This window comes from Achroia grisella, unplaced genomic scaffold (assembly GCF_030625045.1).
Source record: "Achroia grisella isolate CSIRO2021 unplaced genomic scaffold, CSIRO_AGI_Agris_v1 utg30203, whole genome shotgun sequence".
NCBI classification, from domain to species: Eukaryota; Metazoa; Arthropoda; class Insecta; order Lepidoptera; family Pyralidae; genus Achroia; species Achroia grisella.
Genome location: NW_026712785.1, coordinates 31,433 through 55,888, shown reverse-complemented (window position 1 = coordinate 55,888; position 24,456 = coordinate 31,433). Strand labels below are relative to the sequence as shown.

At 35.2% G+C, this 24,456-nt stretch overlaps 1 protein-coding gene across 1 annotated transcript; it reads left to right on the top strand.

Annotated features, from left to right (window-relative positions):
• Nucleotides 1-22,955, top strand: LOC131843358 (mucin-4-like). Its single transcript, XM_059191985.1, has 8 exons — nt 1-81; nt 8,610-8,780; nt 9,668-10,823; nt 11,607-11,767; nt 12,302-12,403; nt 13,313-13,559; nt 14,150-14,352; nt 21,882-22,955. The coding sequence occupies exons 1-8, from the start codon at nt 1-3 to the stop codon at nt 22,953-22,955; spliced, it is 3,195 nt and encodes a 1,064-aa protein (XP_059047968.1).
• Nucleotides 22,956-24,456: the final 1,501 nt, after the last annotated feature.

The following is a 24,456-nucleotide window of genomic DNA, read 5'->3' as shown; positions in this document are numbered from 1 at the left end:
ATGCTGCTCACCTTCATGAAGGAGGACTACTGGCCGAAGGGTGTGGTGTACCGGCGTTACAGTGGCAGACTGCCGCCGTCAGTACCGTGATCACACAGACAATTTTAACATCTTAATTTTATACTATTTCATATGTATGTTAGTCTATAAGGTATTTATAATATGGGCCTGGTAGCCTGAAATAAATAAATAAAATAAAATAATCTCTGAAATAGCTGGACCGATTTTGACGGGACTTTTTTTAGCAGGTATCTGAGTAACTTAAGCTACTTTTATTTTAGAAAAACAAAGTTTAATTCCACGCGTACGAAGTGGCGTGTACAGCTAGTTGTAAAATAAAAATATTGGATAAAGGTGAAATATGATTTATTGATTTGACTAGGCTTGTTGGGGCGGTGAAATGACATCAGCTGTGGACTATATAATTCTGTATTTACATATATATATTATTACAAGTTATAAGAGTGAAAGTACGTGTGGTGCCCAATGCACGTAATGCCCGGTTTGAGGCTCCGCGGCAGATCGGGCTAGCTGCCGGCTGGGACACCTCGCGGTGCCCACGGGCCTTATCTATATAAAAGGGCAAATAGCTAATTGTCCATAATGTATAAATCAAGGCATGAGTGTAAAAAAAATTATTTATCTTTGCGTTTGTAGCGCGGTGGTTATCCCTATCACTGTTGGGTTATATATGTTGTGATGAGGTGGCGCTACATAATATATTATTTATTGTAGTGTGTAGGTAGTGAGTATACCGGTAAAATGATTTGATTATTTATTAGACATTATTAAGTTTATTGGCAGTGTGCTACATGGTTTATTAGTAACGCGTCCAGTCGACGCGGAGTCGGGACGTAGACTGATTTTACACTTAACTTAAATCTGCGTTAGTGGAGACGTAAACTAATAGAAGGGTCACTAGTGTCGACAGAAATATTACAAGTGTAGGCACACGTTCATAATAAAAATATATATCTAAAGAAAATTAAAATAAATTAAAAAAGTACGGGTCAAAGAATTTCTACTAGATTTTCTGTGTCACGGTAGTGTTTTAGGAAATGAGCACTGCTTGTCCTAAAATACAGGATTTTTCCTATTTAAGGAGCAGGGTTTCATCTTATATCATAAGGATAAATGTAACACTGTATTGTATAAATAAATAAATAAATCAGTATCACAGATATCACGTCATCATGTGACCCGGCACCTACATATCACGGCACATGTGTCATCCAAAATGACAATGCATGATAACTCATGCATAGCCATTTTGAATGACTTATACGTTATGCTACCGTACCACGTTTCGTGCCAGATGGACACACTGTCATATATAATATTAGTATAGATAATACAGATATAATATGTAGATAACAGTCAGTTATTAACCGAAAAGTATTAAACGCGTACGTTATCATGCTGCCTCAGTACATATTACATACCAGTGCTGTGACGTGCGCAAAGTGATGTAGGTACAATTCTACGAAAAATTAACCGAATATTTTGTTAGATAGTAAAGACTTTGGATTCATTAAAATAAATAAGTATCTACCAAATCAGAACAAATTAACATTCATAGATGAGATTTTAGCCGATTATGAACCACAATATTTTTGAACTAATATTCTTTGACCTTTTACAATTTATACACCGCCATCTAACTCCAAGCTAAGCACAGTCTGTGTTATGGATAGTAGACAATGTATCAACATCATCATCTCAGCCGGGAAGACGTCCCCTGTTGGACATAGGCAAGGTGGACCGACGATCTGGTCAAGATCGTACATATATAATCTACATAGAAAACACACTGACAATACATATACATGAATACAAAAGTTTGTACCATGTATGGCGATGCTAAATCACTGAGGCCGTCTGTGACAAACATTTGACAATTATTTGGTTAAAATAATAATACTCTTTATTGTGCATAAAAAAATAACTTACTATAAAAATATGTTAATAAAAGGCGACCAAATCAATTATCGTTCAAAACAATCTCTTACTGACAACATAAGAGAATTAGTAAGCAGATAGAAGTTTTGAGTACAGTCACTACAAAAATAGAATTAGAAATGCATATAAATACTAAAGGTGTATGAACATAAATAAAATATGCCTAACTAAATAAATAATAATAAATACATGTGTAGCAAAACAAAAATATTTCAGAAACATATTTAGTCGGAGAGAATTTGAGATCTAAATAAATTTTTGAACATAGAAAATACTAATAGAAAGAGTCATCGAGTTCCAAAGACGATAACAATACTATTTGATACATTAGAATAGGTATATATTGTCATAAACATAAAAGGAGCAGTGGCATATATTATCTTTCTTGTTTTCGCCAGTTGGCGCCACTGCTGAGTAAGGTCTATTGGTCCACGATGGTATGATTGATTTATATGCACAATCAAGTAACAGAAAATTTCTTTAGCATTATTGGCAAAATGTTATGTTCAAATTGTGCTGCTTATTTGTTTATTTTTTTAGTGACATACATGTGGTGACTGTATTCAATCTAAATTTCAGGAAGTATGATGATTTTTCATTTCCTCTTGATTTCGAATTTCCGGATAATCGGAAAAATTTTGTCATTGAGTGTATTTTAAAAACGTGGAAATACCAGCTGTAGGTTCGCGGTACTCTGTTGTTATTTATAATATATGTTCTAATAAAGCGATTCATATAGTAATAATCAAACTTCATTTGAGAAGTTCGTTTGATCATGTATTATAATTATGTATAGTCTCATTAGCCCGTGATACCACTCGTCCGTTTCCTTTCCAGAGGAATAAGACATCATGATCCTGGCAGGGTCGCCATGTAAAGGTGGATGGGTGGATCAATGACTACACCAGAGTTCTGATATAGACTATATTTATAAGTATAAATTACGCGTTATACATATGGTTGCTACTCTGCACTATACTGCACCCTTTGTACTTTGTAATTTTACTGCCCTATCTCACCCTTATACTGAAATGCATGTTATAAAACTGCTTGGCGGTTGTTAAGATAAGACTCAGGTATTCACGCAGATGATTTTTTTACAAAGTGTCCTTCGTAAAATTGAGAATTATGCAAAAATAAAAAAACACAATTTTCGGGTTACGTCAATTGGCGTGATAGTAACGTTTTGCCTCACATTTAACTTATTATTTCTTATCACTCCCATTCGTTCGCTGCATTCACTAATAGGTGCTATAACGTGAAACTAAGTCTATATTTATGTTATTGTCTATGCTCTTATTTATTACTAGTTGACCCGCGCAAGTTCGTCTACGTTTCATTTGTACCTTTTGCAACATTTTTCATTACAGCTTCGCTCCTATTGGTCGTAGCGTAATGTTATATAAATTAAAGCCTTCTTCGACAAATAGACTATCCAGAACGAAAATTTCAATTCGAATCAGTAGTTCCTGAGATTAGCGCGTTCAAACAAACAAACAAACTTCAGCTTTGTAATATTAGTATAGATACAATAGTGCGTGTGTGCCAATGTTGTTGTTTTCTGGTCTGTACCTACGCATCCGTCCCGATGGAGTGCGCTGAGAAGGGCCCACTAAGGGCCGCGTAACGTATCGTACTTGATACCACAATACATACATATGGAAATTTTAGAAAAAATATTGCCGGGTTTTGGAGATAATTTCAGCCATTTATGTCAATCTAACTGTGCGTGGTAATCCACGATTTTCTTTTTCTTCAAAAGATAGTTAATGTGACCCAGCGTTTGACGATATCCAGGACTGTGTTGCAAATTTTTTTTATGATCTTCATGCCCATATTATTGCTTTGGCATTGTGGGAAGGTACCGGGAAAGGAATTACAGGTAAGTGAGTGAATCTGTGTGTGTGGTTAGAACCCAACATGTGACGTTATGGATATGAAATTTCGGATACGGATAGGTTTCGGATATAGAAATGATTATTATACGGATACGGATATATGAAATTATTTCGGATTATCCGTTAGTTTCGGCTAATTTCGGTTACGGATATTATTTTTTACGAAATTTCAAGAGTAAAATACATTTATTTAATAAAATGTTTACATAACGTGTCTCAATTAGGCCCTATCCGATATTATCCGAAACTTTTATTTCGGATTCGGTTACGCTTACGAATATTTTTTTATATCGGATATACGATAGTTTCAGTTACGGTTACTGAGCCTTTTGTTTTTTTTTTTAACGTGTGGAAAATCTTCAAAAGACCGTCACCCCGCCGGAGGGAGGGCGGGGCGGTGTGTGAGACTTGTACTCACCAAAAACCACACGGTGTACCTACGAGCGCCTATGCCGGAGCCACGGTTACTGAGCCTACCATCCCTGTAAACACTGTGGGTACCATAATAATCTCAATACGTGTAATAATAATAATAACTACTGTAGAACTGTTCGAAAATGGATGGAAATAGATGAAAATGACATAACTTGTGTCATTAAATGAAAAGACTCACAATTAGTACACACACACACACACACACCCACATATTCATATATATACATTCATACATTTGACGGCCTCGGTGGTCTAGCGGTTTAGCACACCGCCTTACTACCGATGGTCGCGGGTTCGATTCCTCGCACGGCACAAATATTTGTATTCATGAGTATGATTGTTTGTATCGGTCTGGGTGTTTTCTATGTATAATATGTATGTACTTATGAAAAAAAAAATATATGTATTTGTATCAGTTGTCTAGTACCCATAACACAAGCTTTAGCTAGCTTAACTTGGGTCTAGATGGCGCTGTGTGAATTGTCCTGAGGTTATTATTATTATTATATATATGTATATATATATATATATATATTTATTATATCTCCATTTTGTAATATTATTATTATTTTTTTTTATATATATATTATATATCTCCCATTGATGGGGTAATTATTATTATTATTATCATTCTTTATTTTTTCTCAGACTATATAAGTGTAGAGTGTGTGTATGTGTGTGTGCGCGTTATTATTATTATTATTATACACACACACAGATAGCACTATATAGTTTCATCCCGTAAGTGTAGTATACGCCACAAAGCGTAAAAAACCAGCGAAAACTGTGGAAGTGAAGCACAATAGAAATATAAATAATCTTAATTCAAATAAACTTAATATAAGCATTTTTTTAAATGTTAGAATAAATCTAATACACGATATATATAGTAAACACCTAGATGCAAATCAATACTATTAGTTTGGTTATTGTATGGTCACCAAATTTTTTTATCGAGTAGGTTGCCTTAACAACGAGATAGGGCCCTATCTCGTAATTAGGGTACGCTAACACCACTGGAGCCGCAGTAGATATGCTAACGCGACCCCGTGACTCCGGAATTGGCCGCGTAGGTACATCGTGTGGTTTTCAGTGTTTAGTGGGTAATCTTCTCAAATTCTCTTCACCCCTCCATCGGAGGGACGCTCTTTTGAAGATTTTTTGATACCATAAAAATAGGACCTTCATTAAAAGCTGGAGAGAACACTGGAGTGCAAGTTTCATATTTTTAATAATTAAAAACATATACGTATAATTAGTAAAAATCACGGTACCTTACCACGTTTTATATTTATTTGCTGAGTTCCCTGGTACCTGGTGATTGAATAATGACCGCGTCAAGTTTAAAACAGTATATAAAAACATATAATTTTTTATTATGTTGATTTAACAAATGCTAATTCTATTCAAATAAATTCTGTTCAAATCGTCCTTTTTCCATTTTCGAAGAGCTCGAAAGTAAGTATAATTCTTGTCCACTTATTATACTGGACCGATATTTTTCAAAATAAACCGTATCACAGGTTTTTAGAGGTAACCCTAGTGGCAAATAAGCAGGTAGCCAAGTGCGGTAATATTCATTATACTAAAGTCAGCCGCATACTCCTTTCCTTTGATGTTATAAAAAAGTGTACAAATTTTCCAGTTGAATAAATAATTCCATTGTAATGACGAATTTCATAGGAATAAACCACTTTATCTCTTCAATAATACATATATAGAATTCTCGTGTCACGGTGTTTGTAACAAAACTCCTCGAAAACGGCTTGACCGATTTTTTTGAAATTTTATACGTATATTTAATAGGTCTGTGTAAACTATTTTTTTATACCCTTAAGTAATAAGGGTCGTCCTCCTAAATTTATTTTAATTAAAAATATGTCATTCATCTATAATTTAAGAGCCACGCTCTTTTCGATGGAACTCGTGCCACTTTCCACGATCTTCCATCAGGCTCTTTAAATGTAAAATATGTGTAAATAATACGAAACTATTTTTTTTTATTTGCTTGATGTATTTGTGCTTTGGTCTTCCTTCTATTTTTCCTTAAATAAATATATACAATTGTACAAGTCTAAATATTCACCTTTCTACCATCAACTCATTTTTTTAATAGCAATCTTTATATTTTAATTTATATGACAGTACATCGTGTGCCGAGTCAGTTAGTAGATATATATATCTATAGTATTTACGACCCAAATTTGTTTTATTGTGCGTATATATTTCACTAATGCGGTTTTATGATTACCATTCGACAACATTGAGTGATAATAATTAATTCTAGTAAAGGTGTATATTGCGATGAGTATGTTTTGTGCGATTGATATTAAAATGTATGTAAAATTGTGACAGTGTACATTATTTAGTTTTAGTGATACATTGGTTTTTTTTCTATTCTACTCTTTAAGTTATAGTGATTTTTGAAGCCCTAAATGTGAGTATTATTACTTATTTATTTGTTTTCAGAATAGTGTTACAAGTAGGTCTTACAATGTAATTATTCGTGCAAAGTATTTAGTGATACAACGGTTTTTGATTTGTATTCTACTTGTTGAGTTACAATGTATTTCAAAATTCTAAATGTGAGTATTATTAAGAAAGCTATTGTAATTCTTTGATATTTTTATTTATTTTGCGTGTTAGGACTGGTCATTTGATGTTTGTTTTTGCTTGCTATTAATAAATTTGACCGGTTTTATGAACATGAATACTACTGAGGATGATTTTTTTTATTGAGGTTTTTGGGCTATTGTCATGTTCTACGATCTGTAACACTGAGACCTGTATAGATCTATTATGCTCGCTCTTTTTAGGAAGATGTTACTGACAGATGTACAGATGCTTTACCTTTCTACCCTTTTTCAACGCAGTACATGTGTGTATTGTTATTGTATTGTATATCTTATAAATAATATTATATTATTTTAATTATTATATTGTGGAATTATTACTATGTTGGACTTAGCTTTCAGTTTTAATTTTCTTTATAATAATGTCTAGCTAGGCAGAGCTTGTATTATGGGTACTAGACAACTGATAGAAATATACAAATACTTTTATTGTGGATATAAATAGAAAACACTCAGACCGATATAAACAATTATACTTATGAATACAAATGTTTGTAAGGATGTGCTAAACTTCAAAAAAATTTTGGTTCTCAATTCGGCAGCATTCCTTTTAATATTTAACAACAAACATTTGAAAATAAAAAAATATTGAAAGGCTATACTTTCAGGTTAGTTGTTGTAGTATTGTCGATGTTTCTTTTTTAAAAACATTATTTGTCGTGTCACTGTGAATTCAACTGTTTTTAGTGTTGCAATCCAACGCCAATAGTTTGCCATGAAATGGGCAGTATGTTTGTTTGTTACCATTGTTAATTATAAAAAAAAAATTCAGTCGAATTCATTGCCAGTTAACGAATGTATAAATGTACTTATCCTTTTCTGTTTTTAATAGATGATAAAAATATAGAAGTGACTGATAAAGATAATTACGGAATTAATACCATAAAAACAACTTCAGTCGTGACTCAATTAGATATATAGACTGTAACTAACATAATGAATAAAAATACATTAAATCAATTTATAATACCTACGAGCACTTTAGTGTAGATGTCGTGTAAAATTAAAAAATATGTTATTTAAAATTTTAAGGACTCGGTAGTCTACGGTACATTTGTATTCAAGAGTATGATTGTACTGGTTTCGGTATTTTCTATATATATTATCTATGTATTTACTATAAAAAGATGTTTAGGTATATATATATCGGTTGTCTAGTACACATATCACAAGTTATGCTTAGCTTGGGACTAGGCGCTCGTGCTGTGTGTGATGTCCAAACAAGAGAAACGAAATTAAAATTGAAAAAATGAACCATCCGTTTTTTTAGTAGGTTTAAAATATAATTCACATAGTATATATATTTATAGTATAGTATTCAATATAGTCGATTAAAATATAGAAGCATATAATTTCGTGCATAAAGTTATCTGTGAGTTTGATAACTACAATAATTTAATTTGACGTTCGTTGTCGTAGTTTCATTCCGAACAGTTGACACTCGGCTTCCAAACTGTATACAAACTCTATTAATTGCCTGATAAAGCCTCAGACAGAGAGTATTTCTCAGACGTTTCAACATGGGTGTAGATCTGATAAGGGTCGGCGTTTGATTGCTAGTGCGTAAGGTCACAACGCTTCCGGTAGCGGTGGTTAGGTTTCCGCACTGAATGCTTGTTCTAATAGTACCGGAAATAAACTAACTAATACAAATTTATTAACTAATACAACAATTTTGTTTCAGATGGCAGTCCCACGGAAACTTTACTGCTATTTAATATTTACTCTCATATTATGTATTCATACAAATGCAAAAAATGAAACAGTAAAGAAAGTATGTCCAATAGTGCAGCACGGAAGCGGTCTCATGGAAGACGAAGATTGTAATAAGGATCTGGCTTGGTCCGATACAGACGTATGTTTATTATGAAACTGACGACAATGCATACTTCTAATGTTGTTGGCTGTAGCTGGCCTTTACAGCTTCCTCGGATGATAGGGGGAGAGTGCATATAGCACTCCAAATCAAAGGAACTTATGGGGCGGCTGAAGGCCAACTTCCGCCTGATGTGTACGATATTACTCTGAGGGTACCGCTAGGGGTTCGAACTGCGGTTCCGGTAATCGTAATTTCGATCCCCGTTTGAATTAGAAAGGTGTTCGAAGAAAAATATAAAATAAAAAAAATAAAAACAGCAACTATGCAAATTACAATAATAATAATAATAATCTAGACATATACTAACAATACTACTCTAATACTGTGACACAACAAAATTCGTTACCGCTTTGTGAAACTCTGTGGCAGTACAATTAAATATGTCAAGTGGGAAAATTATAGATAACTCATTAAGCAGATGGAGTGCTCTTGGGAGTGGTGCGTGATCAGCATGTATGTATCTACACAATAGCAGGGTAAATATGTACTTAGTATTTACCATTACGCTTTTCAAGTTCTGGGACGTGAATGCTGATCAGGCTCAAGATAGTTGGATTATATCTTATTCCTCTGATAATTTTGAATACGAACTCCAGGAATGATATATTTCGTCTCAATCCGAGTGCTCTATAACCCACTTTCATTTTCTGATCCTGTTACGTATGGTAACAGGATCAGAAAATGAAAGTGCTCGGATATATATGTGGGTACCCTACGCGATAACCGTATCGTTTATGGTATAACCATCTTATAAACTTTTTTTGCAATTTTTCAATCATCATTGAATATTTTGTCTCGTTATTATGATTCTCGCAAATTATGTATGCATTTACAAAAAAAAAATGTATAGGTATTTGTTACAGTTGTTTAGTGCACCTAATACCACTGCTGAAGTCACCACTACAACTGAAGAGTCGACGAGTTCGGAGACTACGACTCCAACGGCGGCCACTACTGAAACAACCACTAACGAGACCACCACTACCGAAGCCACCACTACAACTGAAGAGTCTACGACCTCGGAGACTACGACTCCAACGCCGGCCACTACTGAAACAACCACTAATGAGACCACCACTACAACTGAAGAGTCGACGAGCTCGGAGACTATGACTCCAACGGCAGCCACTACTGAAACAACCACTAACGAGATCACCACTACAACTGAAGAGTCGACGAGTTCGGAGACTACGACTCCAATGGCAGCCACTACTGAAACAACCACTAACGAGACCACCACTACAACTGAAGAGTCGACGAGCTCGGAGACTACGACTCCAACGGCAGCCACTACTGAAACAACCACTAACGACACCACCACTACCGAAGCCATCACTACAACTGAAGAGTCGACGAGCTCGGAGACTACGACTCCAACGGCAGCCTCTACTGAAACAACCACTAATGAGACCACCACTACAACTGAAGAGTCGACGAGCTCGGAGACTACGACTCCAACGGTGCCCACTACTGAAACAACTACTAACGAGATCACCACTACAACTGAAGGGTCGACGAGTTCGGAGACTACGACTCCAATGGCAGCCACTACTGAAACAACCACTAACGAGACCACCACTACAACTGAAGAGTCGACGAGCTCGGAGACTACGACTCCAACGGCAGCCACTACTGAAACAACCACTAACGACACCACCACTACCGAAGCCACCACTATAACTGAAGAGTCGACGACCTCGGAGACTACGACTCCAACGATGGCCAGTACTGAAACAACCAATAACGAGACCACCACTACAACTGAAGAGTCGACGAGTTCGGAGACTACGATTCCAACGGCGGCCACTACTGAAACAACCACTAACGAGATCACCACTACAACTGAAGAGTCGACGAGCTCGGAGGCTACGACTCCAACGGCGGCCACTACTGAAACAACCACTAACGAGATCACCACTACAACTGAAGAGTCGACGAGCTCGGAGGCTACGACTCCAACGGCGGCCACTACTGAAACAACCACTAACGAGACCACCACTACAACTGAAGAGTCGACGAGTTCGGAGGCTACGACTCCAACGGCGGCCACTACTGAAACAACCACTAACGAGATCACCACTACAACTGAAGAGTCGACGAGCTCGGAGGCTACGACTCCAACGGCGGCCACTACTGAAACAACCACTAACGAGATCACCACTACAACTGAAGAGTCGACGAGCTCGGAGGCTACGACTCCAACGGCGGCCACTACTGAAACAACCACTAACGAGATCACCACTACAACTGAAGAGTCGACGAGCTCGGAGGCTACGACTCCAACGGCGGCCACTACTGAAACAACCACTAACGAAACCACCACTACAACTGAAGAGTCGACGAGCTCGGAGGCTACGACTCCAACGGCGGCCACTACTGAAACAACCACTAACGAGACCACTACTACCGAAGCCATCACTACAACTGAAGAATCGACGAGCTCGGAGACTACGACTCCAACGGCAGCCTCTACTGAAACAACCACTAATGAGACCACCACTACAACTGAAGAGTCGACGAGCTCGGAGACTACGACTCCAACGGCAGCCACTACTGAAACAACCACTAACGAGATCACCACTACAACTGAAGAATCGACGAGCTCGGAGGCTACGACTCCAACGGCGGCCACTACTGAAACAACCACTAACGAGACCACCACTACAACTGAAGAGTCGACGAGCTCGGAGGCTACGACTCCAACGCCGGCCACTACTGAAACAACCACTAACGAGACCACCACTACAACTGAAGAGTCGACGAGCTCGGAGGCTACGACTCCAACGGCGGCCACTACTGAAGCAACCACTAACGAGATCACCACTACAACTGAAGAGTCGACGAGCTCGGAGACTACGACTCCAACGGCAGCCACTACTGAAACAACCACTAACGAGACCACCACTACCGAAGCCACCACTACAACTGAAGAGTCTACGACCTCGGAGACTACGACTCCAACGGCGGCCACTACTGAAACAACTACTAACGAGACCACCACTACAACTGAAGAGTCGACGAGTTCGGAGACTACGACTCCAACGGTTACTTCAACTGAAACAACCACTGATGAGACTACCACTACCGAAGCCACCACAGCTGATACTACTACCGCTATATCCACTACTCCAGGTATTTCGGTTAGTAAACTGATATTATTATGTCTTTTATTTTCATCCGACTACGGTGAATAAAAAAAACAACAGTCAGTGACTGTTGTTTTTTTTTATTTTATACTTCTATTTATAATCGTATTAATATTAAATATCACCCGCATGAAATTAGTGGCAAATGTGTTATTTTGATGAACCTATACTATTATAGAGTTTCATTAAAACCTCTATCCATACTAACAAACTTTCGCGTATATAACATTAATAAGATTCTTCAGTGATGTTTTGTCTAGGGTTATTATAATTTTCACCTACTTCTTAGTTCTCAGTTAAGATTAGCTAATTATATTGCTATAGATAATGTAACCAAAATTTCTCTTGCAGCCTGATGACATAATAGATCAAATTATAGAGGATATACTTGACATTTTGGAAAACGAGGATGTCCCGGTCTATGTGGATACTATCACAGACGCCTTTGATCAGGTAATAACTATACAATATTGAACAACTGTACATACCTCAGTCTCGCCTATTTCGGTTGCCAAGCATTACTTTATATGATGTGTTTCGGTTGTACAATGAGATTACAGGTGAAATTACAGGGTAAGAGAGACATTTCTTGATTTATTTAATTTGATCTTGATTGGAATTAATTGCTATTTGTTTCTTGATCATACTTGGTATGTTGGATATGATTATGGAAGGACATATCTGGGATGAGTATGCGCGTGAGTGAGACAACTATACAAATTGAAATGCACGCGTTTTTTTCTATAATATTGGATGTAATATCTTATCTGTGATATTGGTAATTGTCGATGCACGAATGAGATAGCGCTATTGCGAGAATGAAACGTAAATTTAAATTTAATTATTTATTTAACTGTTAATTATATAATGATGTTGGAGGCAGCCCCCAACCTAAAAGCCAGCCTCATTAAGGTTGAGCTTATATCAGCAACAGATGAGGCAGCTCCTATTGCCTTAATTGAATTTTTTTCTCTTAATTTGTATGTTTTTCGTAATCTGTTAATGATGGCAAAGATTTTATGTATCTTAAAAGCGAACTAAATGAACTATTGATGCATAGGGAAAATATAGGTAAAAGTTAATGAAAAAAGATATGTCGTGGTGTTTGTTACCATACTTCTCCGAAACTCTCTTCTCGGCTTTACCGATTCTTATGAAAAAGTAGGTCTGATAATCTATTTTTCTATTTATTGGCCAACATCTATTTTCCGTACCACTTAATGAAGGCGACCTACCCCTAAATATTTTTTTTACTCTAAAATTCTCACCCTTCTACCACTAACTCTTATTTTTAATAGCGATATTAATTTATATGGAAAAACAACGTTTGCTGGGTCAGCTAGTAGTGTATTTTTTTTCAAGGTGAACGACCTTCTCGATATGGAAGAGGACGTTACCTTCCCTCCGGAAATGCTGGATATCTTGGACACGTTGGGATCCCGAATAGATCTGAATGGTGCCCCGAACGATACAATAGTACGTGATAATTTGGCTCTACTGATGGCAGACGCCTCCCCAGATAACCCTGTTAGGGGCTTGAGACTAACTGCAGGAGGAGAAGGTAGAACGAGAAACTCATTTTCTAAGGACACTTTCGAATTTCTCTCTGGTGAGTGATTTATTATAGTACTCTTTATGTTTAACACGTTAAAAACCGCATGTCCAACGATGGGTCACTTCGCAAAGAAATTAAATTAAATTTATTTATATATACATTCGAACATACTAAACTAAAAAAAAAAGATAACTTAAGTGTGATTAAATAAACAAATAACAACTTATTATATATATAAAACTATCTTTTTTTAATGCACCGCCTACATGAATCTCTGTTCACCCAATGGTTGACTGGGAGAAAATACCTCTAGGTGTTAAGTCCGCTATGTGCACCATTATTTATGCATTTATGCATTAAAGTTTCAATAAATAAATAAAATATAGACGTCCTCGGTGGTCTAGCGGTATAGGACATTCCTTCTCTTCTCAAGGTTGCGGGTTCGATTCCTCGCACGCTGTAATCAATTGTATGATTGTTTGTATCAGTATCTGGTTGTTCTCTATATATACTATGTATGTATTTACAAAAATGTATATATATATATATGGTGTTTAGTTTCCAACATAAGCTCTGCTTAGCTTGGAACTAGATGGCGCTGTGTGAATTGTCCTGAGAAATTATTACAGTGATAATTTTTTCAGATGACGATCCTGATCATTTGAATGCTGATGCAAGCGATGCTGTAGTGCATTTACCAGAGTCTGTAGCGACATCTACAAGGCGTATTAGTTTTGTTGTCTTCCGTGATGACCAAGCGTTCGCCAACACTAATTCTCGATTAGCTGTCAACAGCCGAGTGATCAGTGTTAATGTGGAGAATTTGACACAGTTCGATAACGACGAGGTATATATTTTCTTTTGGAAGGAATTAATATTAATACTTATTTTTAAGTCACTAACACAGTAGCCGAAGAGATCAAGCACTGCTACTCGAAAGACAAGACCAGGATAGTAAACCAGGATGGTAGGATGGATAGAACGTGCTGGTCAATCAACTGATAGTCCCTGACAATATAGGTCGGCTTAAAAGGCGTAGGTTACTGACGATTAATCAGGACCACCAAAAGAGACGGTATTTCTGCTGGGAATCACACCACTAATCTACCCACGACGTATCCTTTACCACATCTGTTCATAGTCTTCGACTGATTGCAGAATAGACACAGAGAAAAATAAGAAAATAAAGTTTTAAGTCAGCCATATTGAGTTTTGTATGACGTCATGCTATTTCCGTAATATCTGTATAACCATATATAGTCATAAAATAATAATAATGAAATTCTGTGCAAATATAGACGTAGTAAAATATTAATAAGATACACTTGACACACCAGAAAACATTTGCTACACGGCACGTATGTTTTCAAATCTGTACTATTTTCTATTAATGTATGCATGTATTTATTACTATTTACGTGTATTTTTTTTATTATAATTCTATTAGCCATATTCATATATCTCTACTCTTTCCTAAGGTTGACTGGGAGAGAATGCCATACATTAAGTCCACCTTTTATACCAATTTTAGTGGTCAATAAAGCAAATAAATAAATAAATAAATAAAATAAATAAATAATATTATAAAGCTGAAGAGTTTGTTTGAACGCGCTAATCTCAGGAACTACTGATTCGAATTGAAATTTTCGTTCTGGATAGTCCATTTGTCGAAGAAGGCTTTAATTTATATAACATTACGCTACAATCAATAGGAGCGGAGCTGCCATGAAAAATATTGGTGGTGAAATTAAACGCAGACGAAGTTGTGCGGGTCAGCTAGTAGTGGAATAATTTTATTTAACTGAAATTCTTAATATCATATGGAATTCCGGAATTTGATTTTAGTTATTTTTATATTGCCTTCTGTTTTTCTTCTTTACCCAAAGGCTGCCTGGAGGTATAAGACTGCCTATATATACTTGTATATGTATTACATGTTTTAATTTATTACGAAAACAATACAGTATGTTGCGGGTGAATAATAAGATGTTGCTGGTCGAGACGATGTATATTACATATGATGATAAACTGACAACTACTATTACATAACACACGATTTAAATAAATATATACACTTTTACATTATATTCTGTTTATATTTCTCTATTTCTTATATTATATTTTATATTTTTGTTTATTATGGTTCCTGTAATATAAATCTGGTGCAATAAATAGTTAATAAATGAAATAAATAAAACAAAATTAAGCAGACGAAGTTCCTTTAACACTCTCTTTCAATATTATAATCTTTACTTAATACTATATCAATAAATCGTTTTACAGGTGGTAAAACTGCATTTGAAGCCTGTTATCAAAACAACAGGTGATATGAACAGATCATGCGTCTTCTGGAACTTAGAAGACGGCAGTGGATACTGGTCAGATAGAGGCTGTAAATTAGTGAAGTCTACAGAGCCTGGAGTTCTAGATGCGTGCCATTGCAACCACTTAACACATTTCGCCGAAGTCATAGGTAATTATAATGTTTTGAAATAGAAAAGTAGCAATTTACAAATATAATTCACTAGCTTTTGCCCGCGGTTTCGCTCGTGTTAATTTATCCCCTTAGGGGTGGAATTTATCAAAATCCTTTCTTAGGGGATGCCTACGTCATAGTAGATTTATGCATGCAATGTCTCAGCCCGATCGGTTTAAAATTGACAAAGTTTCATATAAACTTTCATCCCCTATTTTATTCCCTTCGGGGTATAATTAATCAAAATTCTTAGCGGATGCCAACGTTATAACATCTACCTGCATGCCAAATATCAGCCCGATCCGTCCAGTGGTTTGGGCTGTGCATTGATAGATCACTATGTCAGTCACCTTTGAGTTATATATATTTAGATATAGAAAAGTAATCAGGAATGCAAATATTTTTTAAATTATTCATATAAAATACCTATACCATCATATATTACATCAATAAAAAAACTTTGCAGACACTACTATAGATTTGTATTTATATATACTCTTTTGTTTATAGCCAGTACCTGTGATTATAGAAGTACAGTCTTTGACAATAATGGCAATATGGCAATTAATGGCAATTTAATAATGTTCGTTATTAGTAATTTAATTATGGTCGAATTTGAACTAATACGACCACTAATCATAATAGATCTCCATGAATAAAGTTATTTTGATTGGATGCATTTGATTTCATTTAAAAAAACTGTCCGTCATATTATATTTTTAAATATAAATGTAATAGAGTATAGTTATTAAATATTTTGTACTGTTGTGGTCTTAGAGATAAGATTAGATTACTAATCTAATCTTATCTCTAAGATCAGTGAGAACCTAGAGCTATTTTATGTACTTGCCATATGATAGAATAATATTCCCCGACTCACAAGATTTGTTTTTTAAGAAAACAGATACTTCCTATAAGTAAATAGATAGATACTTGATTTATTAAACCACATATATTTTAATAATGTAACAATTTCTTATATTTATACAAGAATCAACAATCATTTAACATTTACACTCTGAAGTTGTATAAGAACGAAATTATTACAATTTACAATTATAAATTATTTGTGCCTCAAAAATCAAAATATGATTGAGAAGAACAAACTATTTGTATTTATCTAAAATAATAATAATCTCTGGACAATTCACACAGCGCCATCTAGACCCAAGTTAAACTAGCTAAAGCTTGTGTTATGGGTACTAGATAACAGATACAAATACATAGATTTTTTTAGTAAATACATACATATTATACATAGAAAACACCCAGACCGATACAAACGATCATACTCATGAATACAAATGCTTGTGCCGTGCGAGGAATCGAACCCGCGACCATCGGTCGTAAAGCGGTGTGCTAGACCGCGAGACCACCGAGGTCGTCACGTCAATTAAAATTACCAACACGTTTAAACAATAATTTACTTATTGAAACAAATAAAATCAATGGTCTATGAATGGTTATCCATATTAACATCAATGTTTGAGGTCCATCCTAAAGAGGTCTGCCTACTCCGATCAGTGCGAACAACATGTAGAGCAAATCAAGTTATTTTACTGTCTGTATATCATGATTTCAGTTCTACCACCACCCGATACCACGACCGTCGAGCCGCCAGGTACGAATATGAGAAATTGCATTTATTTATTATCAAGCCGTGCCCACGGTTTCACGCGTTATATTTCAATATGTAAATCTATACATATAAATAAAATTAGAGTGTCTGTTTGTAATATTGGAATAACCGTTTTTTACTACATGCATATGAATATAAATACGGTACATACACCAAAACAATATTTTTACAATTTTTGTCTGTCTGTCTGTCTGTTTGTTCCGGCTAATCTCTGAAATGGCTGGAACGATTTTGACGGGACTTTTTTTGACAGATAGCTGAAGTAATAAGGAGTAACTTAGGCTACTTTCAATGGTGTGTTATTTAATTGCAGAAACATCGACCGGAACAACCAGTGCTACATCTTCACCAGAGGTATAACGAATGTTTATTAAAATAGTATAATAGTATATCTAATATAATAATAATAATCTCACGACAATTCATACAACGCCATCTAGACCCAAGTTAAGCTAGCTAAAGCTTGTGTTACGGATACTAGAGAATTGATACAAATACATATGTACATTTCATAGAAAACACCTAGACCTATACAAACAATTATACTCATGAAATTTTTGTGTCCTGCAAGGAATCGAACTCGCGATCATCGCAATTAAAGAGGTGTGCTAAACCACTAGACCACCGTGGCCGTCAATCTCAGTATACACTCGTATATATACATAAATATATCTTGTTTATTAGCTATCGTTCTCACCATAATAAACTTTGTAAAAATTCGTCTGCTGAGATACTCAACCGACAAAGATCTACAAACAGAAAATACTCGTATTTTACAAAGTACAAACCTTTATATCTTCATCATCATCATCATCATCATCGCAGCCCGGAAGACGTCCACTGCTGGACATAGGCAAAGATCTCCACGACGATCGGTCCTGCGCTGCTCGCATCCAATGCCTTCCAGCGATCTTGACCAGGTAGTCGGTCCACCTTGCTGGAGGCCATCCCACGCTACGTCTTCCGGTCCTTTATATCTTACGCTGAATATAATCTGAAATTGTGATTCAGTCTCTACTTTTTTTATTTCGAATTCAGATTCAGTATGACACTCGTAGTACATTTTTATCCTTTTCTTGAATTCATAGATCTGTTATTATTGGTAAAGGCCATGGCAATGCTCTTAGCATTAGATCAGTATCCTTTGTTGTAAAAATCAACTAATTCATTTGTTTTTTTTCGAACTACTTTTTGCCTTTACAACTTCAGCGATGATACGATAGGGGGCGAGTGCAGATGGCACTCCAAACCCACGGAAGGACTTATGGAGTGGGTGAAGGCCAACACCTGGCTGACAGATATGACTTTAGGCTGAGGGCACCGCTAAGGGTTGGAACCTCGGATTAGGCCGTCGTAATTTTGATCTCAGTTTGAATTAGACGGGGGATCGATCGGAGAAATCTGTATTTCTCCATATATCATTATTATTAACATTATTGCTGTTTATGAGAAAACTGTCACATTGATTACGTTTCTTGAATATTGATTTGTTTTTGTTATTATGTTTTAGACGGATTTAGAGCAAATTTTAGAAGACCTGGGGAATCTGCTGAATACTACAGACCAAATATACATCGACCAAGCTGAACCTATATTCGATCAGGTATTTGAAGTTTTAGTCTCAATGAGTATACAATTATTTAGGTTTAAAGTTTGCAATAATTAAATCTTAAAGCCCAAATATAATGTGACCAATTTATAGTGTTTAAAGCAGGCAAATTTTTTTCCATGGTAAAATTTTTCCGAAAAATTCTATAAAAAAAATTCGAAAGAATTCAAAACATATATATTGTACATTTTGAAGTCTTTAGAAAACAATTAATTATTACATTAAATAGAGGGGTAACGTGAACTAATTATTCCATCGCTGTCAATATAATTCTCCACGCAGTGCCCTCTGGAAATCATAGTGATTAATTCCTGGTGAATTTGTTACGATGGGCCAACTGATCTGATCTCAAGCTCATCTTATCATCCTCAACTGGTGTCCCGCTAGCATAAACCGTTAGCGCAGTCAGATGTACCATTCCATAATCATTCATTAAAAATCCAAAAATATACTAAATAATGATAAAATTTGTAAAAGAACACTATGAACTAAAAAAGGACTAGCAATGAGAGAACTGCGTTCAATAGTTATTATAATAAAGAAAATATAAATTACTACTGAGAAAGTTTTAAAGATGGTGATGTGGTGACACATGAATGTGGATGGTTATTAGGGCAGAGGGAGGCCGAAAAAAGATGGATGGACGGTGTGAAAGATGATATGGTAAAAAAGGTTGAGTAAATAACGATATGACTGCGAACAGGGATGAATGGAAGAGAAAATCATATGCCGACCCTAAATATATGGGATAAGGAAGAAGCAGATGATGATACTTCAGGAAGAGAACTAAGTGCAATACTTACTTTAATGATAAAATTAAAATTTATTTGGTAGATTGATCGTCATTTGAGTATTGGTGAAGAAGTGTTCCCCGCTAGAATTCTACATTTGCTCGATGTACTTGGATCTAGAATATATGTTCAAGACTTTGAAACTGATAGGCTAATAAGGAATAATATAGCATTAATGGTGGCTGATGCTGATCCCGATTCAAATCCTGTAAGAGGGCTTACAATAGAATCAGAAAACGATGGTTTTATGGGCAAACAGTTGGACTTCTTACGAGGTAGCGTTGATTCAAATATTTTTGTGTGAACATGATATGTTTTGTTTAGATGCTAAAGCATCTTTATAAAGTTAAATATTACTTATTATCTTTGATCATATTTTTATTGCTAATAATTAAAATATCCTTAATTGGTTTGAAATACTCGATGGTCTAGCGGTTTAGTATACCGCCTTACTTTCTCTTACTTTCTATGATTGCGGGTTTGATTCTTTGCACAGTACAAACATTTTTGTTCATGAGTATTATTATTATTATAGAGGCCATACGCTATATGCATGAATGTGGTCAATAAAAATTTAGCGTTACTAGTTTTTACAAGTTTTTCGGTAATAGAAATGGATTTAGTGTACTACCAACCAGTAGTAATTTCAAAGAATTTTAAAAATGGACAAACTTTCGAGAGACATACTAAAAGTATGTCTCTCGAAACTTAAGATATGTATTATGTTTGATAATTTCCTCATCATCTAATTAAAATTATAGTAACAATAATGTTTTTTTTTAACACAGATGAAGTCAACGCAGCTATATTAGATTCAGATATACACGAAGTCGTAGTGAATCTGGCACCGTCGCTATTAAGTACACGGAGACATATAAGTTTTGTGGTATTATACAATGGTAACGCCTTCCCCCGTGAAGACGAGTTTACCATTAACAGCCGAGTGGTCAGTGTCAATATTATGGATTTACCCCAGACCAGAAATGGAGAGGTAAATTAAATTATTAATATTTTTTTTGTTAACAGTTTTCTTTCCAGCTCTGCTCCTACTGACTGCTAATAGCGTAGCTTTTTGTATTATCAAAATATCTTTATTCATGTAGGTCTATTACAGACTCTTATGATGTGTCAAATCTACCGTCGGTTCAGAATGATTTCGAGATGAGAATAACTGACAAGAAACTCAGCTCGTATTATTTTCAAATAAACGTTGGACATGTTTACAATAATACATATTAATTTTTAAATTTAAATTTGGGAGAATAGAGTGACCACCAGCAAATGCTATTGCAAAAGCAAATAGTCAAATCAGTGTTTGTAACCCGAACAGATCAGACCCCACATACCGGATCCGCAATAAGATTACACAGTGATATAAAATGTAATTATCGTTGTAACCTGTACAAAGTACTAACTAGGTAACTATGTCTCACATATTTCAGCCGCTAAGTAGCTTGTTTTGTTAAACATATTTTGGTCAAAGGGGCAATGCATTAGTGGTATCCCCCTCCGATCGATACCCCGTCCAATTCAGACGGGGATCGAAATTACGACGGCCTGAGCCCCTACCGGTGCCCTCAGACTAAAGTTTATCGTATAGTATCCGTCAGGTGAGAGTTGACCTTCAGCCGCTCCATAAGTTCTTCCGTGGGTTTGGAGTGCCATCTGTACTTATCGTCCGCTGAAGCTATGAAGGCCAGCCGAGGCCAACATTATTAGAATAGTCCGAAAAAAAATTGTGGTACTAGCATCATCATATTATAATGTTATGTCCCCGATTATTCTATTCTGTTTGCGTATTTAGGAGACGGTTATCTCCTACTGACAACTTGTGATAATATTTGTTATTCTCTTTTCACAGTTGGTAGACATACATTTGAGTCCTTTGCATCTCCCTGAACAAGACAGGAGGCGATCTTGCGGTTATTGGGAGTATCAAGAGGACAGCACTGGATATTGGTCGCAGGAAGGCTGTACCTTTATTCCATCAGATAATCCAACAGTTTTAGACACGTGTAGATGCGATCGGATTGGACGATTTGCACAAATTGTGACATCGCAACCAACATTTTCTAAATCTAACGAGAATGCATTACAAGCTATTACTTTAACTGGTAGCAGTTTATCTATTATTGGTGCTATATTTATTGTAATTACAGCTTTATTGTTCAGATCATGGAGATTAACTTTCCGTAATCAAGTTTGGGTTCAGCTCAGCATTGCGTTATTTATATTATCCGTTTGCTTCATAGTCACTGCTTCTGTAAGATACGTCGAATATAGTGTATCATGTTTACTCACTGGTATATTTATGCATTACTCTGTACTGGCCTCATTTTGTTGGATATTAGTAGTGGCTGTAATAGCATACAGAGACTTAGTTATAATTTCAAGACATGAAAATACGCGAAAGATGACAGTAGCGTCAAGTTTTTCTTGGGGAGTACCTGTAGTATTAATGATGATATATGCATTAGCAGCTGAAGAACCGTATGCGATGCGTTTTGCAGAAATGACACCTAGTGGAAGTTTCTGCTATCCGTCGGGACTTGGTTTATGGTTATCAGTATATACACCCATAGGTGTCATATTGTTGGCTAATGTCATTCTGTTCTTCTACATAGTCGGATACATTTCCAGAAGCGTCTATATTCCGAATGAAGAAAATGCTAAGAAAGCCATTAAAAGTTCTCGCATAGGATTTGGCCTTGTCATTCTGTTCAGTTTGGCCTGGGTATTTGGCATTTTCGCTTACAATATTGTCACAGCCTATCTATTTACTATCACAGTCACTATACAATGTTTCATTCTGTTTATATTTGTAGTATGTGGTGATAAAGATACGAGAGACCTTTGGCTTCATAAATTGAAATTAAAATCAGATTCTACACACAACTCTCAACATTCTAGACATCTTACTTCATCGTTTTATTAATACTTAAATTATAATCAATGAATTATATTTAATAATGAATGTACTAGTATAAACTTATTTATAGAAACATTTATCTACCTTGTTAAAACATAGATCTAAGAAGAACTAATGCTTGTATAAAAATAAACCAATATACAGTAAATACAATAATAATATGTCACAATTTAATTGTAATAATCGTAGCCGGTAAGTATTTTCAAGAAAGAGGCAAAAAGATCTGCTTTCAAATACGTATAGTATTATTAGAAGTAACAAATAATATAAACTAATGTAAATAATTCCAGTCATAATAGTTTAAGTGTTGTTAAGTGTTGTTGATTTTTATTAATAACTTTAATATGCACAATTTGTACTCTAGAGTTAACGTTATAAATATAGAATTAAGCTTGTTATTGTTACTTAATATTTGTTCGTAATTTTATAATGCTAATATTTAATTCAATTATATCTCGTTGTTTTTTGTTATATTAATCAATATTAAATCATTTTTAGTAACTTATTCTCACGGTTGTAGCTGAAAGTCAGTTATGTAAGTATATATAATTTTTATTTAGCAATGTAGCATTTATTATATTATTTAAGTTTGTTTCTTGTAATTTGTACCTAAATGTTTGTATTGAGATGCAAATTTATATACTATATCAATGTTTTCAAATCTTATTGACTGCTCAGAGCTAGAATAAAGTCTAAGGGACTGCACAATAAAGTTTTTCTAATTGTACGTGTATGGCAACACTTTCTTAATGGTTGTGTTGCCATGTTTTTGTATACTTTATTAGGTTGAGTATCGAAACGGTTATAAAGACGCGACCAGTTATTTAAGACGGCGCCTCGCAAATATTGACCTAAGAAACCTCAATTTTTCTCAGTAATTACAAATCCTTCGGGGCTGATATTTAGCTATTTCATTTTTCACATCTTTGACATCTTTACTTTTCTAACTTCTTTACTTTACATTACTTACTTAAAATCTTACTTTCTTTTTTAATACATTGACATCATATTTACAGTTCTCGTTACATGATTGATTAACTTTTGTAGTAGAGAAAAAAATCTCAAAGATTGGTCTTATAAAATACATTTTTAATTTCTATATGTAAACGGGACTGATTTAAAACTCGAATTTTCCAATGTACATTATACTAAATACACTCTTAAATAGAGTCATTCAGATATATATAATAACCAATAGTTTTTATTTTAAACAAGATAAAGTGTTTTTCCACAAAAAATCTCTTGCTCACAAGTTGTTTTGTATGAGAGTTAGACCAAGTCAGTCAGTCCCCGGCCCCTGCCAATGTTGGACTTGTGCTTAGCGCGGATAGCCCGCCTGAGAACGCGCGCTATCCAATCGTAAATTATTTCGTCTCACTATACACGCTGTATTATCTTGCGGGTGACAGTTACTAGTTTTACATTTAACAATTACTGCATATAAGTTAATACAGTTATTAATGACTTAATATATTACGAATGTAATACTAAGTCATAATTTGTAAAT

Excerpts from the sequence above, each read along its gene's own strand:
- LOC131843358 (XM_059191985.1), top strand. The coding sequence starts at position 1 with ATGCTGCTCACCTTCATGAAGGAGGACTACTGGCCGAAGGGTGTGGTG. Across the intron at positions 10,824-11,606 it reads TACAACTGAAGAGTCGACGA|CAACCACTAACGAGATCACC; the intron begins GTTCGGAGGCTA and ends CCACTACTGAAG. Across the intron at positions 14,353-21,881 it reads CACAGTTCGATAACGACGAG|TTGGTAGACATACATTTGAG; the intron begins GTATATATTTTC and ends CTCTTTTCACAG.